Raw genomic sequence first — 22,861 nt, forward strand, 5'->3', positions numbered from 1 at the left:
TGCAGTGGTAGATGGAACTGGGGACCCCTGGGCTTCTCAGCAGCAGCTTCTGCTATCTATTTGTTATAGTGACGATGTGTAAATCACAGCAGACATGGGCCCTTTCTCAGTTCACTGAGTCCATCTCAGCAGTGAACAGCTACCCCCATCTCCACCCCACAGGGCAGTGAGGGGCTCAGAGTGGCAGGACCCACCTCTCATTTGCCTGTCTCTGGCACAGCATCCACCCTGGTGGTGGTAATAGAATCTCTAACAAGCCAGGTCCATCAACCTGTCCTCAGTTAGGCTAATTAAAGAGTTAAAAGAGAAAACCAGATTTATTTGGTGGGGGAGAACAGAAATGCCCAGTGAGTCCCCAAGTCCTGGTGTGAGATTTAGGTTTAAACAAAAGTCAGAAAGATGCGCAGCAAAGCCATCAGGGTGTGGCCGTACAGGCCCGTAGTTGTCTCTCCCACAAGGTGGTCTAACAAGCTGTTCCCCGGTAGCTGGCACAGGCTTTATCTCCTTCTCCCAATATGAGATTCCTGGGGGAATTCCAATTCCTTAGGTACCAGTGTCAGCCAAATGGAGGGACAAGAGTGTCTCCTTCAAATCTCCATTCCTGACTGGATAGTGACTGCAGATCTGGCCCTCCTGTCTGTCTGTCCAACTGTATCACTGAGTAGCCGCAGTGAGCACATCTACCATAGATGACACATGTGAACATAGAGCATGCATGTGCACTCCGTGGGGTGTGTCTGTACACGTATATACATATATGCAGACATACACGCACAGGAGCACACACACTGCATCCTGCCTTGTTGTTACCACATAGAAACTAGTCGGACTTAGTGTTCAGATTCCAGAGAGCCTCATGATGCCCCGATCAGCAGTATGTCATGTGATCCTCCAGGGTAATGACATTTGTGCACTGCCTGAGGGAACCTGGCAACAGTGACTGTCACAGAGGTGTGTCAAGAACAAGCAAGCCAGTCACAGGGGACTAAAAACACAGTCTTGAGCTTGGTGGCATCTGATCCTATATCCTTGGCTGTTCTAGGTCTGTCTCTGGCCCAGCGCTGGCTTGGCAGTGAGAGCCAGAAGCTGAATGTGGTCCAGAGCCTGCTTCCCTCTGGTCCTGGGTTTCTGTGAGATGAAGCCACAGGGGAGAGCAGGCCAACTGGTGAGCAGTGCTTGATCATTGTGTGGTGGCAGTGCATGGTCACTGTGTAGACCAGCAGTGTGTGGTCACCGTGTGGACCAGCAGTGTGTGATTATTGTATAGCCAGCAGTGTGTGGTCACCCTGAGATTTCTGCTACTGGGTCTGTCTCTGGAAGAGGCAGCTAGACTTGCCAGAACTTCTGGGCCGGGGATGCAGCCTAAAGAGGAGCTTGCCTCAGGCATAGATGTTGAGACCTCTGGTGAGACTGGCTTTCCAGTTCTTCCCCTGTGGAGGAGGAAGCACCCTGGTGGGAGATGGTAAACAGGAAGTCAATTTCAGATCTTCTGAGAGATGACAGATGGAAGCAGATCAGGCTGGAAGCCCGGGTCTGGGCCCGGGCCTGGGCCTGCAAGAACCCTCAGGGAGAAAGTGCTGCTGTCCTGAGGCTGCTGTTGACTCAAATGGGGACAGTTCTGTTGGCTTTCTCTTCAAAAACCACACCAGCAGCAAGGAGTTCCTGTGGCTCACTCAGGCACCTGCAGCACCTGCGGTTCACTTACCTTATACTACGGTATATTTCTCACCACAGTTCCAGGGAGCCTGCAGTAACACTGGTCCCACATCATAGACAAGAAAACTAAGGTTCTGATAGATGGCAGTGGGTGGGATATGTGTTAAGAGAGATGGTGGGATTGTGTCCTGGTGGGGATCAGGTGAGCAGTCTTGGGGACCCCAGTATAGTAGGTGGGTGCCTGGATTGGCCAGCAAAAGGGGGTTTTGACCATGAAATAAATTGATCCTCTACTCCTGTGGAGAAGCAGCCTGGGAGGCCACAGGCAGGAGAGCACCCTGGTGTGTCCAGGGCTGAGAAATCTCTGCAGTCCACACTGTACATTATCCTATCTCCATAAACTGGGGACCAGGAGCTTCACATGGGAGAACACGTCAGTGCCCTCCATCAGAGAGGGTTGGGTGTCTTGAAGGGACATTCTGATTAGCCTCCCTGGAGCTAGCTGTGTGACTGGAGTAGTGATTTCTCGGCACGAGGGTCTCAGAAACCTACTGCCTCAGCTTCTCTGTATTCCAGAAGAAATTAGGTGACAGATATTGGCAAAAGGAGACTGGTTTATTTAGGTGGGAGATGGTTCAGTCGGTAAAACATTTGCCATGCCGACAGAGGGGTCTGATTTTAATCCCAGGACCCAAGTAAAAGACCTAGGTGTGGTGGCAGTCCTGTGAGCCCAACACAGGGAGGCAAAAGCTGCTGGGCCTCTGGCACTCGCTGGCTGGTCAGCGCAAGCCATCAGGTAGGTTTCAGGCTTATAGTTTGGTCAAAACTGGGGAACAGGGAGTTTTTCATGTTCTCTGCCATTCCTGTATTTGTGCCACAATTTTATAGGAAAGATAAAGTGGAGGCAGGAACCATGCATGAGGTGACTTACCTGCGAGATAAACCAGCAGAATAAGGTTATTCCCCTCCCTGAAAACTGAGCCTGTCTGTTACCAGGCTGTGGACTCCCCTTCCAGCCGGGTTTCCTGAAGAATATTTAATCCTATAGGTCTAATTATGTTAGGGTCCCTGTTTCAATTCTGGTCCTCAAAAGGTTGGGCTCTCTTGAGGGTGACAAGTCAAGTCAAAACCAGATCCTCAGATACCTCAGCATCCGAGCCTCAGGAGAAGGGGATGGACTTTCCTGAAGCCCTCATGGGATGCTCCATGTCCCTCATCCTGGGAAAGCTGCTATGTAAATTCTCACTCAGCTTCCCTCCATTCTTGGCTTTGATCCTTACTGGGTTTCATTTGCTGCCATAGCCATCTTCAAAGTCTTCAGAATGCTCGCCATCTGGGGCAAAGGGCAGCCTCTGTCTTAATAACTTCTAGACATATAGATGATTGACAGACATTTGCTTCTTGATAAGTGACAGTCTGCGATGGCACAGAGATGAATGGCTATATCTACACTCTGTAACAACCCTAGTACCTTGGGGGTACCTGCAGTGAGCATCTATTGCCACATGTCAGACAATCCTGGTCCAGCTGTTGGGGTCTGTGTTAGAAAGGAACAAGTTGGGGCAGACAGAATTTTGAAGCTACTTCTTTGCCAGGTCCATGGGTCCTGTGGATCAAATTCTCCCTCAGGAGAATGTAGAGTTGGGTGGGGCTACCATAAAGGTGGGTGGTAAAGCGGTTGGGAGTTGGTGGGGGAGATTACCCATCTCCCACAGGTGTTAGAGTACCAGGACACATGGGGAGAATGGACCCTGGGCATGTAGGGTACCAGGCTCCTTTGGAAATACAGTTTAGATAGAGGGACTCCAGTAGAGTGTGGGATACCACATCAGGCCATCCATGACACCCTCTGTAGGAAGGGCCTCTTGCATGAAAGAAGGGCGTGGAAGGAGGCACAGTCTGGCTAATGGCTGAATTTCTTTGCAGATTCTGAAAGTAAGGCATGCAGTCCCAAGGAAGGCTCCCAACCTGCACAGAGTGAGCCGTCCACTGGTGAGCAGGAGACGCTGACTTCAGAGGGTGTCCAGCCCGGAAGCCCCTCGGCCAGTGGAACAGATCAGGCCTCCCAGGATGAGCTTCTGTCTTCTGATGCTCATCTGGATGACACAGGTACCAGCTGGAGACCCAGTGGGCTGAGCACTCCCAACTGAGGGCTTGGACAGTTGTTCCGCTGTCAGGATTGCTGTATCTTAGTTCTGCCTCCTTCAGTCTCATGGCGGGTAGACCTATATGTTTCCTGAAATTCTTCTCCTGGCTTCTCCCAAGTCGGATGGAGGAGAAGTGAAGGATCTGAAATGGCCATGCATGCACGATCTCCTGCCACATGCCTCCTGAAGTCAGCCAAAAGCGAAGATACATTTCAGCCAATCCTAAATGGGTGTGTCCTGGGCCAGTGCCCTAATCCTGGAGCAGATGGCTTCCTTCCCTGAGAGATGCTGGAGCGTGTGTGGCAGGAGAGCCATGCTGTGCTGTGGTCTGGGGGAAGCTTCTCTGTGGCTTGGCCTTTGAGGTCCTCTGTTCCATGGGAGAAGTTATAGAGTCAACATCAGGGTTCTCTGGAGCACGTACAAACTTGGTACTGTGTCAAGTAGTCAGTGTGGAGGAGTCGGGGCTGGGCTGGTGTTTCTGTTTTAACAGAGTAGACAGGACACTTGGTGACATGAAGCTAAGCACACCAGAGCGCAAGCCTCACTCTTCTCCCTGACCAAGCAGCTTTTTAAGTCACCTTCTGAGAGAGACCTCCCTGGGGCCTGTTCTCTCCTCTGTCCTATCCCTAAATCTATGCTGTACAGCGTGGGGACTGGAGCTCAAGCCCCACATGTCTCCAGGGTTCTTGGGAACCCAGGCTGTGGTGTGAACACTCTGAGATTCTGCTCCAGATCCCATGGGTGTCTGTTCCCTGGCCTGTCCATCTCCAAGCCAGAGCCACTGGGTACTCTTTACCAGATGTCTGTCCCTAGCCTCCCTTCAGTGTCAGCAGCTGCTCCTGGTGTGTGCTCTGCCTCTTACATGGCTGTTCCTCTCAGTCTCACCTGGCTTGGGAACACAGTGGGAATTTGGAGTCTGGAGTTACGGAGCCAGAGAGGAAGAGCCCCAGCTGTTGCCCAGCTGTCTCACCTTGAGTCCCAGGCAGCTGCCCTCAGAGAGGTATGGTTGGTAGAGTTCTAATGACCACGTGGAGCCTCCCTTCTGTGGTTACTGCTCCCCAGCCCCGGACTTCACCTCCAAGCACCCCCAAATGGCTGGGTCTCTGCTCCCAGCTCCTACTGGTGGCTCTCAGTTCTTTGTCCCTACTTGGCTCTGACTAGTTCCATGGGCGATGCCTGTGTCTGACCTCAGGGGCTTTCCAGGTACAGGGCTTTGGGATAGTCTCCTGGCAACAGAGTGGGTCTGCTGAGAATATCATGTCTTATGCTGGGTGTGATGGTTTGTATATGCTTGGCCCAGGGAGTGGCACTATTAGAAGGTGTGGCCCTGTTGGAGTAGGTGTGTCACTGTGGGTGTGGGCTTTAAGACCCTCATCCTAGCTGCTTGGAAATGAGTATTCTGCCAGCAGCCTTCAGATGAAGATGTAGAACTCTCAACTCCTTCTGTACCATGCCTGCCTGGATGCTGCCATGCTCCCGCCTTGATGATAATAAGCTGGACCTCTGAGCCTGTATGTGTGTGTATAGTATGTTTGTGTGAGAGGTGTGTGGGGTGTATATGTATGAAGTATGTTTGTGTGTGTGGGTGTGCTTTCATGTGTGCATGGGGCATGTTTGCATATGTGTGTATGGTGTGTCTCTGTATGTGTGTGTTTGTATGCATGTATGGTGTGTTTGCATGTGTATGTGGCATGTATTTGCATGTATGTGTGTTTGTATGTATGTGTAGTGTGTGTTTATGTATGTGTTTCTGTGTGAGATATATGTGTGTGTGTGTGTGTGTGTGTGTGTGTGCAGGTGCATGTGGAGGTCTCAGTTTGATAATCTGGTCACTCTTCCACATTATAATTTGAAGCAGGGTCCCCCAGCCAGACCCAAAGCTGTTCTATCTGACCAGTCTCACTAGCAGGCTTGCCTCGAAAGGCTGGGATCACAGGCGAGTCACCAGCCACACCCACCAGCATTTACGTGGGCTCTGGGGCTCCAAAGCCTGGTGCCCTTAGCTACCGCCTGCTGTACAGTGTAGAGTGGGCAGTAGGGAGTGGCTGGCTATCAGGTGAGGTTCTTGTGACCCTTCCCACCTCTCCATTAATAAATAGAAAGCCCTGCGTGGCTGAATTTCCCAAGATGGCAGTTGCTTGGCTCAGAGCACACACACCCACAGCACCCAGGCATGCTGTTCGTTTTAAGCCATTTAGTCGCAGCCCCACTGGGTCCCAGCTTTGCTTCCTCCTGTGGAGGCTGAAGGGCTGAGCCTATGTTCTGTCATCTGATCTCTATATTTAGTAAGTGAAGCTTGAGGCTACTGTGGTCCTCATCTTTCTCATGGAGCTTGAGGGGACCAGATGCTGATCCAAAGCTGTCAGTTCTCCTTACTGTCTGTCCTGCTCAGTGCCCAAGGGAGCAGCTGCATCTGGGCCCTGTCCCTTTGTACTGAGCCAATTTCATAACAAATGTCACCTGACAGCAGAGAAATCCAGATTCTCAGGTGTACAGATCATGTGGACATTAACTCCCTCAGCTCCTTCCCCAACCTTGGGCAAGCTCCCCATGGTGCCCTTATGAGTTCTAGACTGCACTGGGAGCCCACAGCTCTGCAATGGTTCTCACTGTTGTTCCTAGTGCTCAGACACCTAGAAGAGCCAGGGTCAGGTGCTTTATCTGAAGAAAAAAATAGATTTTTCCTGAGCTTGACTGAGGTCAGGGAGAGAGGTCATTGGAAAGCACATGCAGCTGTCATAGGCCCTGGCTTTGCAGGGCTCCTTTCTTGTTCATATATTAATGCCTCGGTGACACCTTGGCCTCATCCTGCCCTGAAGATCCAGGATTCTGCTGCAGACACCCCATTCTCCTTGTGGCTTCAGGTCTACCAGCCCCCTACTCAGTTAGATGTCACTGCTGTCATAGTTACCCCACAATCAAGAGAAGTCTCCTAGGTCTGGAGCTGGTTCAGTGGTAAAGTAGCCATGCAAGCACAAGGGCCCAAGTTCAATTCCTAGGACCCATGTAAACACACCAGGCACAGTGTGACATGCTATAACCCCGAGGATGATGGTGAGGAAACAGGAGGATTCTCAGAACTTGCTGGGAAGCCATACCAACCTGGAGATGACACTCAAGGTTAACCTGGCCTAAGACCCATACACACACCATACACAAACACAAGTGCTCCCACCTTTGTGTGTGTACGCACGTGTGTTGCACGTGAGTGTATATGCCTGCTTGTGAGTGTGAATTTGTCTGTGTGTATGTATGCACATCTATGCAATACATGCCAGTGTATATGTGGGTATGTCTGTGTATGTTGTATGTGCTGTATGTGTGTGTGTGTGTATGTGTGTGTGTGTGTAGAAGGAGTGAAATCTGTCTGAATACTGCAACATCCAGGGTGTGAACACTGTCAAAAGGGCAGGCTGCAACCTTTCTTTGGTTGGAGGTCCATGTTGACCCAGCTCTCATGCTTGAGGGAGGTTATGTTTCCCAGTTCCATCCTCTAAAGAGCCCAGGAGGAAGTAGCATTTGACTTCCATGGGATGGTTCAGGGTCCTGCTCAGGTCTGGGCTTGGGCATTCCTGTGAGTACACTCGTTAGAAAGAAGGATATTGGTGAGTATGCCCTGCGTGTTCAGTGTGGCCTTACAACATCCTGTGTTTTAAATGAGGAATGCGGCCCAGAGAGATCAAGTCACCTGGCTTACTCATCATGTGACTCAACAAGCAGCAGGTCCAGGGGGAGGGGCTACCTTGGCTGACACTGCGAGGGGGGCGTGTCATCATGGTGGGTGTGGGGATACATCATCATGGTGGGTGTGTGTCATCATGGTGTGTTTGAGGGGCATGCCATCATGATGGGTGGTAGGGGTGTGCCATCACAGTGGCTATGAGGGCGTGTCATCATGGTGAGTGTGGAGGGTGAGCTTGTCACCATGGTGGGTAAGGCATGGTGGCAGGCAGCTCTGTGGTATGCTGGGTGTGCTGCTTCCTCTTAGCTCAGCAGCAGTATAAGAAGTAGGCACTGATAGTAAGCTGGGCCAGGCTATAAATCTTAAGAGATGTCCTTCAGAGATCTACTTCCTCTAGCTAAGTCCCGCCTCTTAAAGTTCCCACTCCCTCACCAAATAGCACCAGCAGCTAGAGACCAAGTGTTCAAGCAATGAGCCTGGAGGGTAGGGACATTGTCATATTCAAGATACAACAGTTGCTTTTAGACCACAGAGTTCCTAAATCCTATCCAGAACATTCTACAGACCAAACTAGAGCCATGAAGAAGACAAACCTTTATTTGACTTCTGGAATATTCTAGATGTTGGTTGTTACTGAGGTCTAGAGAAACAGTTGTCAAGCTCCAGTTTGGATCCTGCCCTCTGCCTATGTCTGTGTGACCATCAGGTGCCCTATCAGGGCTGATGATATTAGGTGTTGGTCCTTCTCCAAGTCTAGCCCCTGCCTCTTACCTCCCACTGGTTACAGTGGTGGCCTTGGGACTCTGGTACTTCCTCAGGGACACTAGAACTCTCTGTTCAGTGCATGCTACTAAGTCACATGACTAATCAGCCAGAAACAGTTGAGCTTCAGGCCTCCGGTGACATTAGCTACTTGCTGGTTGCCAGTGGCTACCTGTGACTGTGGCTAAGCCATGGGTGGGGCACTGTTCTACGGAGCAGTGCTGTGAGTGAGAGGTATCCATATGTCCATCCTGGTGTGAAGCCAGAAGAAATTTTGTTGTTTGGGTTGGCTGGACCTTCTGGAGCTTTCTATTCCAACAAAGGCTATAATTGTGGCAAAGCCCACATAATCTATGCTGAAAGCAGTTGCCATCTGGCCATCTACTGGGGTATCAGCAGAGAAACTTTTAGTCTCTGACTTAGCGGATGGTTGGGTTTAGGAGGGTTGGAGGTTAGAAGAAAGCCTAGCTGAAACCTGGTAAGTCAGGTCTCTGGAGGCTTCTGGTAACTCTCTGTGGGGACATGTGGCATCTCTAAGGAGGAGGGGTTTGGAACTGACACAGCACAGGAAGAGGCAGAGCCCCAGCCTTCCCCAGGTCGAGTCCCACATGGCTCACCAGCCATCTGCCACCAGCCCATACAATCCTGCCTCATTCTTTCCACATCACATCCATCTTTTTCATGCTCAGGGGTGTGGTGGACAATGAGAGAGAGTGGAAGAGAGACTGTGAGGCTAAAGCAGGATTTTGAGTTAAAGCAATACAGTGATGTCTTGTTCCAAAAAAAAAAAAAAAAAAAAAAAAAAAAAAGGCAAAAGGAAGTCTGGGGAGGAGCCTCAGTGTGAGTGGTGAGAGTCTGGGGAGGTGGCTCAGTGTGTGTGGTGAGAGTCTGGGGAAGGTGGCTCAGTGTGTGTGGTGAGAGTCTGGGGAGGAGCCTCAGTGTGTGTGGTGAGAGTCTGGGGAGGAGCCTCAGTGTGTGTGGTGAGAGTCTGGGGAGGAGCCTCAGTGTGTGTGGTGAGAGTCTGGGGAGGTGGCTCAGTGTGTGTGGTGAGAGTCTGGGGAGGAGCCTCAGTGTGAGTGGTGAGAGTCTGGGAGGTGGCTCAGTGTGTGTGGTGAGAGTCTGGGGAGGTGGCTCAGTGTGTATGGTAGAAGTCTGGGGAGGAGCCTCAGTTGGTCTGGTGCTTGCCCCACAAGCATCAGGACCCGAGTTTGCATCCCTAGAACTTATGTACAAGGAAGATACTGTGGCATGTGTCTGCAACGCAGGGCTGTGGGAGACAGACCCAGGATCCTGGAGACTCTTCACTGGCCAGTGAAATGGCAATCTCCGGTTTCAAGGGGACACAGGGAGCAACAGAGGAAGACATGCTGTCAATCTCTGCCCCGCCGCTGCCCCGTCCCCCCAGTGCATGCATTTGTGTGTGCACACAACATATACAGAGAAATAAAAGGCATCTGGTATAAGCCTCCATTTGGTTAGCCTATCAAGGCCCTGGGTACAATTGCTGTACAGAAAAAAACCAAAGAGTTGGGTGAGAATATCTGTGGTCTTCAGCTTGTTTGACCTTCTGGGGAGGGGGAGAATCTCAGAGGACCCATCCAGTGAGATGGAGGTTGAAGCCAGAGGACTAGGTTTGGGAGTGACTAACCAGACAGTGTCTGTGGGGGAAGACACAGGCCAGAGTCCATGTCTTTGACTCTAGAATCTATCAAGACAGCATGCTTACAAGTGTGAGGAGCCCAGGCTGCTGTGAGAGGAGGGACACGGTCACCAGTGTCTGAAATGACTTCCTGACTCCCTGTTTCTTGTGGTCTCTTGCTCACTGAATGCACAGGCAATTAAGTCCACACGGAAGATCAGTGCCTTCCCACCATCGAGACACTTGTCCCCAGGTCTTGTTCTCTCTTAACCGTGCTACAGCAGCCTTCTCTAAACACTCCATTTTGCCTTTGAACCAGCCAAGATGCCATCTGCATCCAGTGGGGAAGAAGCAGATGCTGGCAGCCTCCTGCTCACCACTGATGAGCCCTCTCAAGCCTTAGCTGGGTCTGACTCCCTGGACAGTCCTCCCAGAACCCTGGAGAGATCTGCGAGCCATCTCCCCAGCCCTCCATTGCTGCCCACCCCGCCACCCAAGGCCAGCTCTAAAACCACAAAAAATGTCACAGGTGAGTCTGCTTATGCTCCCATCTATCCATCCATCATCCATCCATCATCCATCCATCTATCCACTCATCCATCTGTCTGTCCATCCATCCACTCATCCATCTGTCTGTCCATCCATCCATCCACCCATCATCCACCCATCCATCATCCATCCATCATCCATCCATCTATCCACTCATCCATCTGTCTGTCCATCCATCCACTCATCCATCTGTCTGTCCATCCATCCATCCACCCATCATCCACCCATCCATCATCCATCCACTCATCTATCTGTCTGTCCATCCATCCATCCATCCACCCATTCATCCATCATCTATCCATCACCCATCCATCCATCCATCCATCTACCCATCCATCCATCCATCCATCCATCCATCCATCCATCCATCCATTTATCCATCCGTCTGTCCGTCCATATGTCTATCCATATCTTCCACCCATCATGCCTACTCCAGCTCCAGGCTGACTCTTACTATTGCCTCAGTGCCCTGGCTCTGCAGGCCACAAAAAAAGTTCCCACAAGGCCATGATTGTTGGCTGCAGACTGTTTGAACACTCTCCAATGGAGAGATGGTCCTGTACCAGTCAGAGGGAGAATCTTCTAGACTTTGAACCCTGAGCATCCAGCCAGCCCTCGGGGTGAAACTTTCTCTGCTAATACATGGTTGTCTGTGCTGTTTCTGCTGCTCTCTGGAATGGAGTAAATGTTAGGTGCGTCCTCTCTCACTGAGGCAGACAAGGCAGCCCTCTACTGTATGTGTCGGGGGTCTCATATCAGCTTTTGCATGCTGCCTGGTTGGTGGCTCAGTGTCTGATTGATCTTGGGAGTCCAGGTCAGTTGAGACTGCTGGTCTTCACATGGGGCTACCCTCCTTCTCAGTTTCTTGAATACTTCCTTGGAAGCAGTCGGCACTAGAGAGTAAAGCCCAGCTCAGTGAAACCTCTTGTTCTGTGGACAGGCACCACACATGTGTGTGTACTTTTGGGGGCTACTTTATTGTGTTCTTCTATCTACCATCCTTCCAACCTTTATCCCACCCTAATCCCTTCCAACCCCCAACACCAAGTAGGAGAGAAAATAGGTTAGAGGAGAAAGAAGTATAGACTTCTAGACCTCTTTAGACTACTTCCTGATGTTTAGGGACTTTAGGTTTCTTGGGGGCAAGTCCAGTCTTTGTCATCAGGATATCTCCAACTTCTTTTCTTGTCTCTTTGCTCTCGACCACTTAACAAACTGCAACAGCAACTGGCAGCGTCAGGGAGAACAGCAGCTACTACAGGCTCTCTCCGGTCTCTCCCATTTATACCATCTCCAGAGTCCCCAGAATTAAGCTATCTGCAGCTGGCAAAACCACATTCCTACTAGTGCATGAGGCAAATCATAGTCACCGACAGTGAAGCAGCCTCTTATCTCACATCTGGGATTAAAACAAAAGCATATTCACATAACACAACTGGGTTTTTTAAGAAAATAAATTCTCACTACTCATGAACACATCCCTCACTAGGCTGGCCCTTAAGGATGGAGGGCAAGGGTCCTGTGCCCAGTTTAGAACATTAAGACTTAGAGAGGTTAACTTATCCCAGGTCTTGCCTCTGATACAGACTCAAACTCGTTTGTGTCACCCACAAACATGGCGGGGCCCACTTAGGGCTAGCAGCCATATCCCACTGTCTTACACTGACGTCACTTAATAGCTGTGACGTGGCCACACACAATGCTTATAAAATAAAGCTTTTAGCTGGGTGCCTGTTTGTAGAGTCAGAGGGTAAGCCCTTGATTATCATGGCAGAAAGCATGATGGCAGGCAAGCAGGCAGCTTGAGAGCTTGCTGACATCCTTGTGCTTGCTGAAACTGGTGTGGGCTTTTGAAACCTCAAAGGCCACGCCTTCTAATTCTTACCAGACAGTTCTGCTAACTAGGGATTGAGCATGCACATATTTGAACCTATGGGAGCTATTCTCATGAAAACCACCACATACACTTGCCTTCTCCTGGTTTACACAGTAGAGTACTTGACATGCTGGCGTGTCAGCTGCTGGCACAAGGAAAGTGAGGGATCTCAGGCCTCCAGAATAGAGTGAGCTGTCCTATTGTTTTAAGCCACCAGGTCATTGCCACAGGCGCTGTCACCAAAGGCACTTGGTCTCTGCGTCACAATCAGATGTAGGTCCAGCCATTGTGTCTGGCATGCAGTGCATGTAGGCAGTTGTATAAGGGAATGGGGTGTGAATGAATGAAGGATCAGAACTCTACTCTCTACATCACTGGAAGTGAGTTGCTGCCTAGGGTGACTACAGAATGAAGAATTTGAGGCAAAACAACACTCTTTAGTGTTCAGTTTCCATGTTTGTGATAACTCCCCCTTTCCCAGTGTCGACAACTGAAGCATTTCAGAATCACTTGGTGGAACAGCACATGCCTCTCTTCCCCCCATAGAAAGCACAGATGGGGTCTGGTAGTCTGTGGACTTTCCTTTCCACTTGAGAGACTCCCACCACAGAGTGTAAACACTTGCCTCACTGTCTGCCTTTTTTATCCACACCCTCTGGGTTCCCAGGATCTGTTCATAGCTGGTCTGTCCACACCACTCATCTCAACTTTATCTATGTGGATTGGCTTGAGCAGGAAGGTGTCCCCCCAGCCTGGAACCTGAGTGGCTCTGCGTTTGTTGTCCATCTTTTCCTTTGCTTCCTGGGACATGTTGTTTCCACATGTGACCACTAGATGGCAGAAGCAGGCAGTTCCTATCTTGTGCTTAACCCCTTGGTACTGGGGAGGCAGATGAGGTACATCCTAGCCTGACACCAGGACCCTCAGTCTGCATCTACCTGAGTTACAATGACAAAGAAACCTGTCAGCAACAGGTTTATCTCTCACAGTCCCAGAGGCCATAAGTTCTGGGTTGGGCTACTGCCAGCCCACTTGAAGTTTGGCAAGGGCCTGCTTCTGGATTTGTAGGGTAGATTTCTGGTCCCACACATTTGTGTCCTTTGTGTGTTCACATGATTGCATAGACGTGGAAACCATGGAGGAGGAGAGACAGATGGTCTCTTGTTTTCCTTGAATTGTCCAGTTAGTCTAGGATGGCTAGTTGGCTGCAAGTCACAGGGATCCCCCCCCCCCCAACCCCATCTCTCACAGGGATCCCCCCTCACCTCATACCCCATCTCTCACAGGGATCCCTCCTCACCTCATACCCCATCTCTCACAGGGATCCCCCTCACCTCATACCCCCATCTCTCACAGGGATCCCCCCCTCACCTCATACCCCATCTCCATCTCCTGATATTATAAGCACACACTGTAACATGAGAACAGTAAGAGGGTATGCCAGGCATGATAGTCTGCCACTCAGACATGTCACTCATGTTAGCATGCTCCTCAGACATGCTAAGGGGTGCTAGTCTGTCATGCCTACTGTGGGTTAGTCTTTGTTTCTGTATTGTGGTGCTGTGGTGATCCTCATGTGGTATAGACATCTTTGGTGACATCATAGCCTAGCTACCAAATAAGCAGATGAGCTATGATACACCACCTTCTTCTTCTTCTTCTTCTTCTTCTTCTTCTTCTTCTTCTTCTTCTTCTTCTTCTTCTTCTTCTTCTTCTTCTTCTCCTTCCTCCTCCTCCTCTTCTTCTTCCTCCTCTTCCTCCTCTTCCTTTCCTCCTCCTTCTCTCCCTCCCCTCCTCCTCTTCTTCATCCTCCTCTCCTTTTCCTCCTCTTCCTCCCCCTCTTCTTCTTCTTCCTCCTCCTCCTCCTCCATCTTCCTTCTCCTCCATATTCCTCTTCCTCTTCTTCTTCCTCCTCTTTCTCCTCTTCCTCCTCCTCTTCTTTTTCCTCCTCCTCTCCTCCTTCTCCTTCTCCTTCTCCTTCTCCTTCTCCTTCTCCTTCTCCTTCTCCTTCTCCTTCTCCTTCTCCTTCTCCTTCTCCTTCTCCTTCTCCTTCTCCTTCTCCTTCTCCTCCTCCTTCTCCTCCTCCTCCTTCTTCTTCTTCCATGAATTCAGGCTCCTCTGCTCACAAGACAAAGTACTTTACCAACTGAAACCACCTTCCCAGTCATACTAGTCATGTTTGACAAATGACCATGATAATAATCTCCCCACATGGGCACTGGTCATCTTTTGGGTGACAGCTAAATACTCTTGAAGAGAATTCCCACCGCCTCCATCACTCCTAAGAGGGAGCAGATGGGATGGTCCTCCTGGACTGGTACTTGGGGCTCCAGACTGGGGTGACACTCAGGGAAGGTCTCACTGTGGAAGGGATATTACCGTAGAGGAGAAGAACCTTCAAGGGCTCAGAGTTGGGGCAGCATGGTACTTCAGGAACTAGAAGGATGTTCATGGGTAGCCTGAAGAGAGTGGGGAGGCAGGGTGCTGAGCCAAGTAGCCCAAGGGGCTTCGGGTCTGGGGCATGAGTCTGAATCATGTCAAAAGGAAGGGGAGAAAGATGTGGCAGGACTCACATTCCAGATGGAGCCCCAAGGGCTGAGGCACAGGGTGAGTATGAACGGGAACAAATGTTTTTAGAAGGGCTGAGGCAGAAGAAGGGATGGTGCAAACTCTAAGTATTTATGATCCCCATGGACCAGCGAACCTGTCTGGAAAGCCAACTCATCAAAGGACGAGGGAAAGGTGCTCTCTGCACCAGACCTCACAGGATGACGTTGGTTTTGATATTGCAGAGTTCTTCTTGAATGGAGTGGTACTGTTGGTGTAGGGACTTGGGCAGGGTCATAACCTACTCTCCTCTCTGGAAATGGAATCTGGCTTGGCACTTCTGTTTAGGTCAGGTGTCCTGGCAGAGTGTGAAGAGTATACCCTCACATCTTCTTCAACGCCTTGGTCCCCATGAGGAAGGTGATGGTTGTGTACATTATTGCTCCACCCCAGGTCAAGCTGCGCTCTTCCAAGGCCCCAGCACGAAGAACAATGAGCCAGCTCTCAGAGGACAGCTTGCCACCCCCACAGGGTCCCCTCATCTCACCACTGTCCACCGGCCACTGCCCCCCAGCCGTGTGATTGAGGAGCTGCACAGGGCACTGGCCACGAAACACCGTCAGGACAGGTGAGGCTCTGATCCTGCACACGTGTGCTACCCAAGAGGACTGGATCCTGGGAGGACCCTTCCGATCTGTGCAGTCACCCAGGGCCCGGCCTGGGTTTCCTGATCCACTGGAATCATCTTGATTTTCTTAGGACAGGGGCTGCGCACATGGGAATCCAACCAGCAGACTCCCTGCATGATCTCTCGCATGGGCGTTGGGGCTTCCCAAGAGAGAATAGTTGGGAGAGGGGGCTATTAGTTTATGATTCTGAAATCTCTGCAGGTCTAATGATGAGAATACAAGGTACCCCCTGACCCACTGCTTCCTTGATTTTGGTGGCTTACAGCTGGTGTGAAGGAAAGAGTGCTTGCCAAGGAGAGGCAGCACACGAACACATGCCAGTGCGGTGGCCTACTGGGGTTACACAATGTCTTCCTCAGATCTCTAAAGCGATGGTCTGAATGGTTGAAGTATACATGTCCGCAGGACTTAGCACATGTCCTCTGCTTCCGGCAGGGCACAGCGCAGAGCCAAGTACTACAGGCTCAAACTGTCAGATTCTCTTCAAAGCTCTGGACACAAGGTGCCCAGGACCAAGCTGAGAAATCACTCAGGGCCACCCCTGGAGAGTTCACCAGGTCCCACATCAATTTCTGTGGCTTTCTAGAAAAGTGGGCACATGTAACAGGGACCATCTTTTCCATTTAGTTTCCAAGGACGGGAATGCAGAGGGTCTCCAAAGAAGCGGATGGATGTGCGTCTGTCCAGGACGTCCAGCATGGAGCGGGGCAAGGAGAGGGACGAGGCGTGGAGCTTTGACGGGGCCTCGGAGAACAAGTGGACTGTTGCCAAAGACTCCGAGGAGAACAAGGAGAATCTGATACTGAGCTCCGAGCTCAAGGATGACTTGCTACTGTATCAGGATGAGGAGGCGCTCAACGACTCTATCATCTCCGGTGAGGAGGGCAGCAGCTGGGGGAGGGGTATCAGCCTGTGCTAGCTCACCCAGAGCCACATGGAAGCAGGAGCAAAGTGGAGGGCCTGCACTAAAGAGATGGGGGAGCCCTTCCCTGGGGGCGCCAGGCCCAGCAAAGACTTTAAAGACATTGGGTGAACTTGTGTCTGGAAGGTTGGATGTTGGTTCCAATGGATTTTGGCAACACGCCAAGTGGACCTGTGCGTGATCTTGATGTGACACCCCTAAGTATGACCACATACTTTTACGTTTTGATTCTAAACTAGATGAAATAGGGAGGGGAGATGAAAGCCTAGTAATTGATGGATCCCCAGTATCCATCAATAGCCGTATCAGGAGTGACATGAATGGACAGACGTGTGGACTTGTGTAAGACAGGATTCTCTCAGGGTCTCGGAGTCCAGGTCTGTGTTCTCCAGGTCTGAGTGACTCCTGCCCTAGGCACTGTGCTCAGGGAGAAAGAGGACTACAGCCCCTCCTCCCTCTCCCTTCCCCTTCTCCACCCCTCCCCTCCCCTTTCCCCCTCCTGCTGATGTTGGGGAGGTAGGACTTCCAAACCCTATTTCTGCAGACCATTGCCATGTAAAGAGAAGGTAGGATGTTCCCAAGTTCCTTGGTCTGAAACCCTTCTCTTTAGGCATGGCTGCCAGCTCCACTCTTTCTCTCCAGCAGCACTTGGGTGCGGTTGGAGGGTTATTGCCCCTTGCTGCCCCTCAGTGTAGCACTTGGCTGAGTGAGCTTCAGAACATGTACTCGCATACCCTTGAGCTTGCCACAGGAAGTCCTCACGTGATGAAAGTAGGCATCGCCTTCTACAGGTCATGTTAGGTCATGCTGAGGTGAGAGCCCGACTCATAGCCACAGGAGGCAAAGCCCCCACAGGGACAGATGTCTGTGTATTTTGTTGCCTGGGAACCTCACACCCAGCTAGGTCGGCCCTCCGAACACTTGATTTGAAGGGTCAGAGGCAGCAGGACCTTCTGAGAATTTTCTAGCAATTAGTGGCAGGTTGAAGGATGAAGAACGTAGAGGGAGAAGCAGGCTGTGGGCGAGCCTTTACCTCCCTCTGCTTCCTGACAGTGGATGCATGGGACCCATAGTCCCACATCTCCTTTCACTGTGGCATATTGTCCTCTCAGGCCTTGAGCCGAGATAAAAATCTTACATTGTTTATTGCCAGGCATTTGTCACAGTAACAAAAAAAAAAAAAAACAATACAGAGAAGGCATATAATCTTTTTAACTTGATATGATTAGGACCAGCCAACTGTATTTCTGCTACCTAAAAAAAAGCCAGTTGCAGAGGTCATTGGGCAAAGAGATGAACTAAGAAAAATAGATGCAGACAGTGGGCACCACGGCCGACGCGACACAGAGCTGCTCATGGGGTCCAAGCGTGGCCCAGATGTAAAAGGGAAGTGACCCCTCCCAGATGCACAGTCCTATGTGGACATGTGAAAAGTGCGTGTCATGTGAATCCCCTTTTCTGTGCAGGGAGGACAGCATTAAGGACTCATCAAATTCTCTCCTGGCAAGCTCAGGCTCTGGGCTGGGAAATCCATGCTTTGTGGCCAGCAGGTGGCGCTGCTCTCTCTCTCTCTCTCTCTCTCTCTCTCTCTCTCTCTCTCTCTCTCTCTCTCTCTCTCTCTCTCACACACACACACACACACACACACAACCTGGTGGGCATTTTGGGTGAAGATGAGGTAAGGCAAGGCTGTGTCTGTCCTCACTGGACACCAAGCAGCAGAGATGTCTGAGGGGGACTCAGTGTCCAGCCACAGTCACAAACAGTACCGCCTTGATGTTTTTTGTCTTGGAGCTGGTACTTGGTGCTTCTTACCGATTACCTTTCCCATGGTTCTTGTACGATCAGTTGCCTCTAAGGACAGTGTCCTGATGTGGCAGATTCTATTTTGTCTCTTCTTTTTGAGGCAGAGGGAAAAGAACTAGCTGGCTCATTGAATCCAGGTCTTCGACTGTGCAGTTCAAAGTAGGCTTGTGGGCTTTCATCTCATAGGTGCCCTGCTCAGTCGGTGCTAGTGGTTTATGGCTAGTGGCCATAAACCCTGCTTGTGAGTGGCCCTGAACATGGGGTAGGACTTCCAGAGAGGTGACTGGAGTAGAGATGTGAACATCAAAGTCTATACTGCAATCTCTGTGTCCTTACGCTGCATTTGAATTTACCTAGGTGCTCCCTCTCTGGAGGGAATAAGTTGGCTGCCCCAGGGCCTAGCCGTTGTAGTTTACAGCCTTCTTAGTACCTGTGTGTCACCCTGGTTAGAGAGTCCTTCAAGGGTTTTCATCAGATGCTCATGGGGTACTGTGAAAATGTGCTGTAGGTGTGGGTAGCATAAGTCCTTGGGTGATTGACAGGAGGAGGTGCCCTCAAGGATGTGGGTGTTGTGTGAAGACTATAAAGGGCTTGAAGACCTTCAGAGCTAATTTCTGGTTTCCCCAGGGAAGAAGTTCTGTCAGTCCTTAGCCCTGCTGAGCTCCTGGCTCCATGGGGTGGTTTTGAGTTTTGAACTTGCCCCACCCTCCAACACACACACAGCTGGATGAGCAGAGTGTTTGATGGCAGACTCATGAGTCTGTATGTGCACGTGTATGTATTTCTGTGGGCAGTGTGAATAAACACACTGTTGCTTCCACTTCTTTGGAAAAACTGATTAATTTAGCAGTCAGTCCTGAAGTGCAGCCACAGTTGAGAATCAAAGCCTTTATGCATTTGTTTGGCTTTGTATGTGCGAGATGTGCATGGGTGTGTCTGATATTCCCAGTCTTAGTACTTTCTGAGACAGGTCTCACTGAAGCTGGAGCCAGGCTGACAGCCATCCAGCACGCCCCAGTGACATTTCACCCCTGTCTCCTCACTGCCCAGGCATATATATATAAGCAAGTCTTGCTTTAAACACAGTCCCTGGGGATTTGAACTCAGATCCTCATGTTTGTACTTACACCTTACCCACTGAGTTGCTTCTCCAGGCCTAACCCCTTAACTTTGTTTTCAGTGACAAATGACAACTGTATAGACCCTGCATTGACACCGTGTGATGTTCTTATGCATGTCCATATTTGATCATTTCAGAAAGATCAATCCAGGCCAACTAATCTTATTATCTTCCTGTCATAACAGGAAGAGCTGTCATTTAAAAATCTCCTTCTACCATTTTTGAAACGCTGTGGAGTTTTACCGTAGCCGCATGCACAGCGCAGGCCACTAATGCTTTACCCAAGATTACCTGAAGGTTTACCCTGCCATCCATTGGCATCTCTTGTCCCACCCCCAACATCACCAAACTCCAGCCTCGGATAACCACAATTTACCCCAAACTTCCATCAGTTTGACAGCTTAAAACACATCACTAAAAACACATGTGCTTGCCCCTTTGTGCTGGAGGGGCTTGCTCAACATAGTGCCCTCCAACATTCACCAAGATGGTACCCGGTGAAGTAAATTTCCTTTGCTAAAGCAAAATGGTATTATACTCTGCCTTTATCCATTCATTCCTAGATTGATCCTCTGTCTTATAATTAATAAACTAAGCTGCTATAAACACAGGCGAGCAGATAGCTCTCTGGCACACTGAGTTTTAAATATTTTTAGTTTTATTTATGTGTCTCTATGAGGCCTGAGGAGGGTGTTGGGTCCCCTCGAGTTGGAGTCACAGGCTATGGTGAGCTATAGGACACGGGTGCCAGGGACTTGGTCATCTGGAAGAGCATGAAGCTCTTAACCACCAAGCCCCTGCTATACTGATTTTAATTCCTTTGGATTCATTCTCAAGAACGACACAGCTGCACTGTGATAGCGGAGCGTGCATTCCCAAGAAGCCTCGGGCTGCCCGTGCTGATAGGACTCCCAGCAGCAGTGCACAAGGGTCTTCCCTTCTCCCGACCAACCCTCACTCCCATCTGCCTTTTCCCTAGTAGCTGTTGCTGGCAGGTGAGGGTTGGCATCCCCTGTGATGTAACTCACGTTCCTCATGGGTGGTGGTGTCCATCGTGTGGAGGTCTGTCTGTCTTCTGCGTATGCATGCGTGTGTGCCTCGGCAGACTGGGTGTCGGTGCTCCCACCTCCTTGGAGTCTTTTCGTTGACCTGGAGCTCAGCAGTCAGGCCAGACTGGCTGAGCTGCAGCCTCTTAAATCCGCCCTGTGCCTCCCTGGTGCTGGGGCTAAAGGAATGTGAGGCCGGCCACACCTTGCCTTTTTCTGTGTGCTGGGGATCTGAACTTAATTCCTTAGGCTTGTGTGACTGACCTTTCCCAACTGAGCCACACCCTCAGTCCTCATTTGTTCATTTCCAATCTGTCCTTTCCTGCATTTAAAAAGTGGACTCTTTGTCTTCTTGCTACTGGTGTGAATTTCTTCTGCAGTGGAGGGCGTGGTCTGTCTCCTCGGGGGTGTGGTCTTGTTACTCTGCCCCTTGCCATTGATTTGTCGAATTGATTTGATGCTATCACACGGGTTATTGTTTTCTTTTACACTTGGATCTTTGGTCTTTCTGGAGCATTTCCCCAGTGTTTTCTTGTTATAATTCTGCAGTTTCAAGTCTGATGTTAACATCTTCCCCTCGCCCATGTTGCTCTTCATGATAGTGTGAGATAAGAGGTGTGGGACAGAAGCTCGTGAGTGATGTGATACCTCAGCTCTGTCCTGTTTTCCCTGGCCACTGTTTGTCACAGATAATGTACTTTCTTCCATTGTGTGGTCTTGGCACCTTACAGGCAGTCAGCTGACTCACAGGGGTCTATATCTGGGCTCTGTCTTCTTGAATTGATGCCATCCTATTGTAATGACTTTATAAGAGAATTTGAAGTCTGCTGTCGTGAAAGCAGCAGGTGTTTGGGAGGTTGTCAGGGCTTAGACTGTTCTGCCTTTGCAATAAACTCAATCCATTGTGGTCTCTACGAAGCTGACACATGTTTATTGACCTGTGTGTGCCTTGGACAGATGTCTGTGTGGTGCTTTCTGACAGTTAATAGGTAATTATTGAGTTTTCTTTGCAGCTAACAGGCTTATGTGGTGTAATAGGTAATCATTGTCAACTTGAGTGGATGTAGAATCACTTAAAAGGCATCCTTACAGACACACCCAGACGGGTGTTTCCAGGGAGGTTTAGCTGAGGAGAGGGACCCATAGACTGGCTATGAAGAATAAACACACAGGGAAGGAGGGAACAGAGGACCCTGCTGAGAGGACACCCTCCTCTTCTGTTCCCTAAGGCACCATGAAAGCAGCCTCGGGCTCATGGTGCATTCACAGCCCCTTTGTCATGTCTTCCCTGCCAAGACAGGGTAGTGCTAAGACTTTCCCCCACCAAATATAAGCCAAAATAAATTCTCCTCCCTCAGGCTGCTTCTTTTAGTGACTTATTTACTCTTATGTATATGAATAAGCTCACCAAATACATGCAGTGCCCCCTGGGGGCAGAAGCAGGCCCCAGATTCCATGGAACTGAGGTGACAGGTGGTTGTGAGCCTCCACATGGGTGCTGGGAATTGAACTGACTCCTCTACTAGAGCAGCCAGTGCTCTCAACCCCTGAGCCATCTCTCCAACCCCATGACATGTTCTGACTAGTGAGAACACACTTGAATGATGGAGTCTTTGTGCTGTTAGTCATCGTTTACACACATCTCTACGCAGCTGATGGGGGCTTGTGGAGCTCTCATTGCTGCTAAGGGGCTCACAGAGACTCCCCTGTACAGCTGACAGCTATGGCAGGGAGATGCTGCTAGGCCCAGGCTTCCTACCCCTCACTTTTCCTGCTAGGTCCAGGCCTCCTATCCCCAACCCATGACTCCTTTTCACCTGAGAAGTTTTTATATAACCCTGGATATATAGAACTACAAAATAGGTATACAAACAGCATGCTCACTGATTAAAAGTCACAAATAAGTTTAATTAGAGCAGTTCTTTGGTGCATATATCACCATCTTACCATTTATCAAGAGTGAAGCGCAGTTGCACACCAGTGAGATGGATGCTGTTTGCAGGAACCACTAAGTCTCAGCTGCATGTTTGATTCTGCAGGTCCCAGGCACTCTTCAGTGTCTTTCAGAGCTGACCGATGTTTTGATTTTACAATCACCGATGCCAAGAGTGCTGCTTTGCTGAAATATTGAGTTTGAAAAAATAGCAGACGTATTTAGAGCCATATCAGAAATCACTGGAAATTCTATCTTAATCCCAAACCAAAATTCATTAAACAACCTTGTTTATTTTAAATTAAATTCCAAGTTAGCAACTCAAACAGCATTTTTGTTGTTATTGTTTTGAGACAGGCAGCTCAGAACCTCCATTTCAGGGGATCTGGAACCCCTTCTGACCTCCCAGGGCGTGGCATGCATGTGGTACACAGGCACACTCAGGTATATACACAAACACATATAATTTCTAAATTCCCACTTATTC

The 22,861-nt window shown here is 50.0% G+C and overlaps 1 protein-coding gene across 5 annotated transcripts in view; it reads left to right on the plus strand.

The window, feature by feature from the left end:
- The window catches only part of Phactr3 (phosphatase and actin regulator 3), a 219,182-nt gene that overhangs the window by 156,142 nt on the left and 40,179 nt on the right, over positions 1 to 22,861 (plus strand). For all 5 annotated transcript variants that reach the window (XM_076930348.1, XM_034496548.2, XM_076930349.1 and 2 more), the window contains exons 4-7: positions 3,583 to 3,765; positions 10,206 to 10,415; positions 15,312 to 15,486; positions 16,175 to 16,422. In XM_076930348.1, coding sequence (XP_076786463.1) covers positions 3,583 to 3,765; positions 10,206 to 10,415; positions 15,312 to 15,486; positions 16,175 to 16,422 — 816 coding nt within the window. The remainder of the gene's footprint in view (positions 1 to 3,582; positions 3,766 to 10,205; positions 10,416 to 15,311; positions 15,487 to 16,174; positions 16,423 to 22,861) is intronic.

The sequence above is a fragment of the Arvicanthis niloticus genome, chromosome 2, assembly GCF_011762505.2.
Source record: "Arvicanthis niloticus isolate mArvNil1 chromosome 2, mArvNil1.pat.X, whole genome shotgun sequence".
Taxonomy (NCBI): Eukaryota; Metazoa; Chordata; class Mammalia; order Rodentia; family Muridae; genus Arvicanthis; species Arvicanthis niloticus.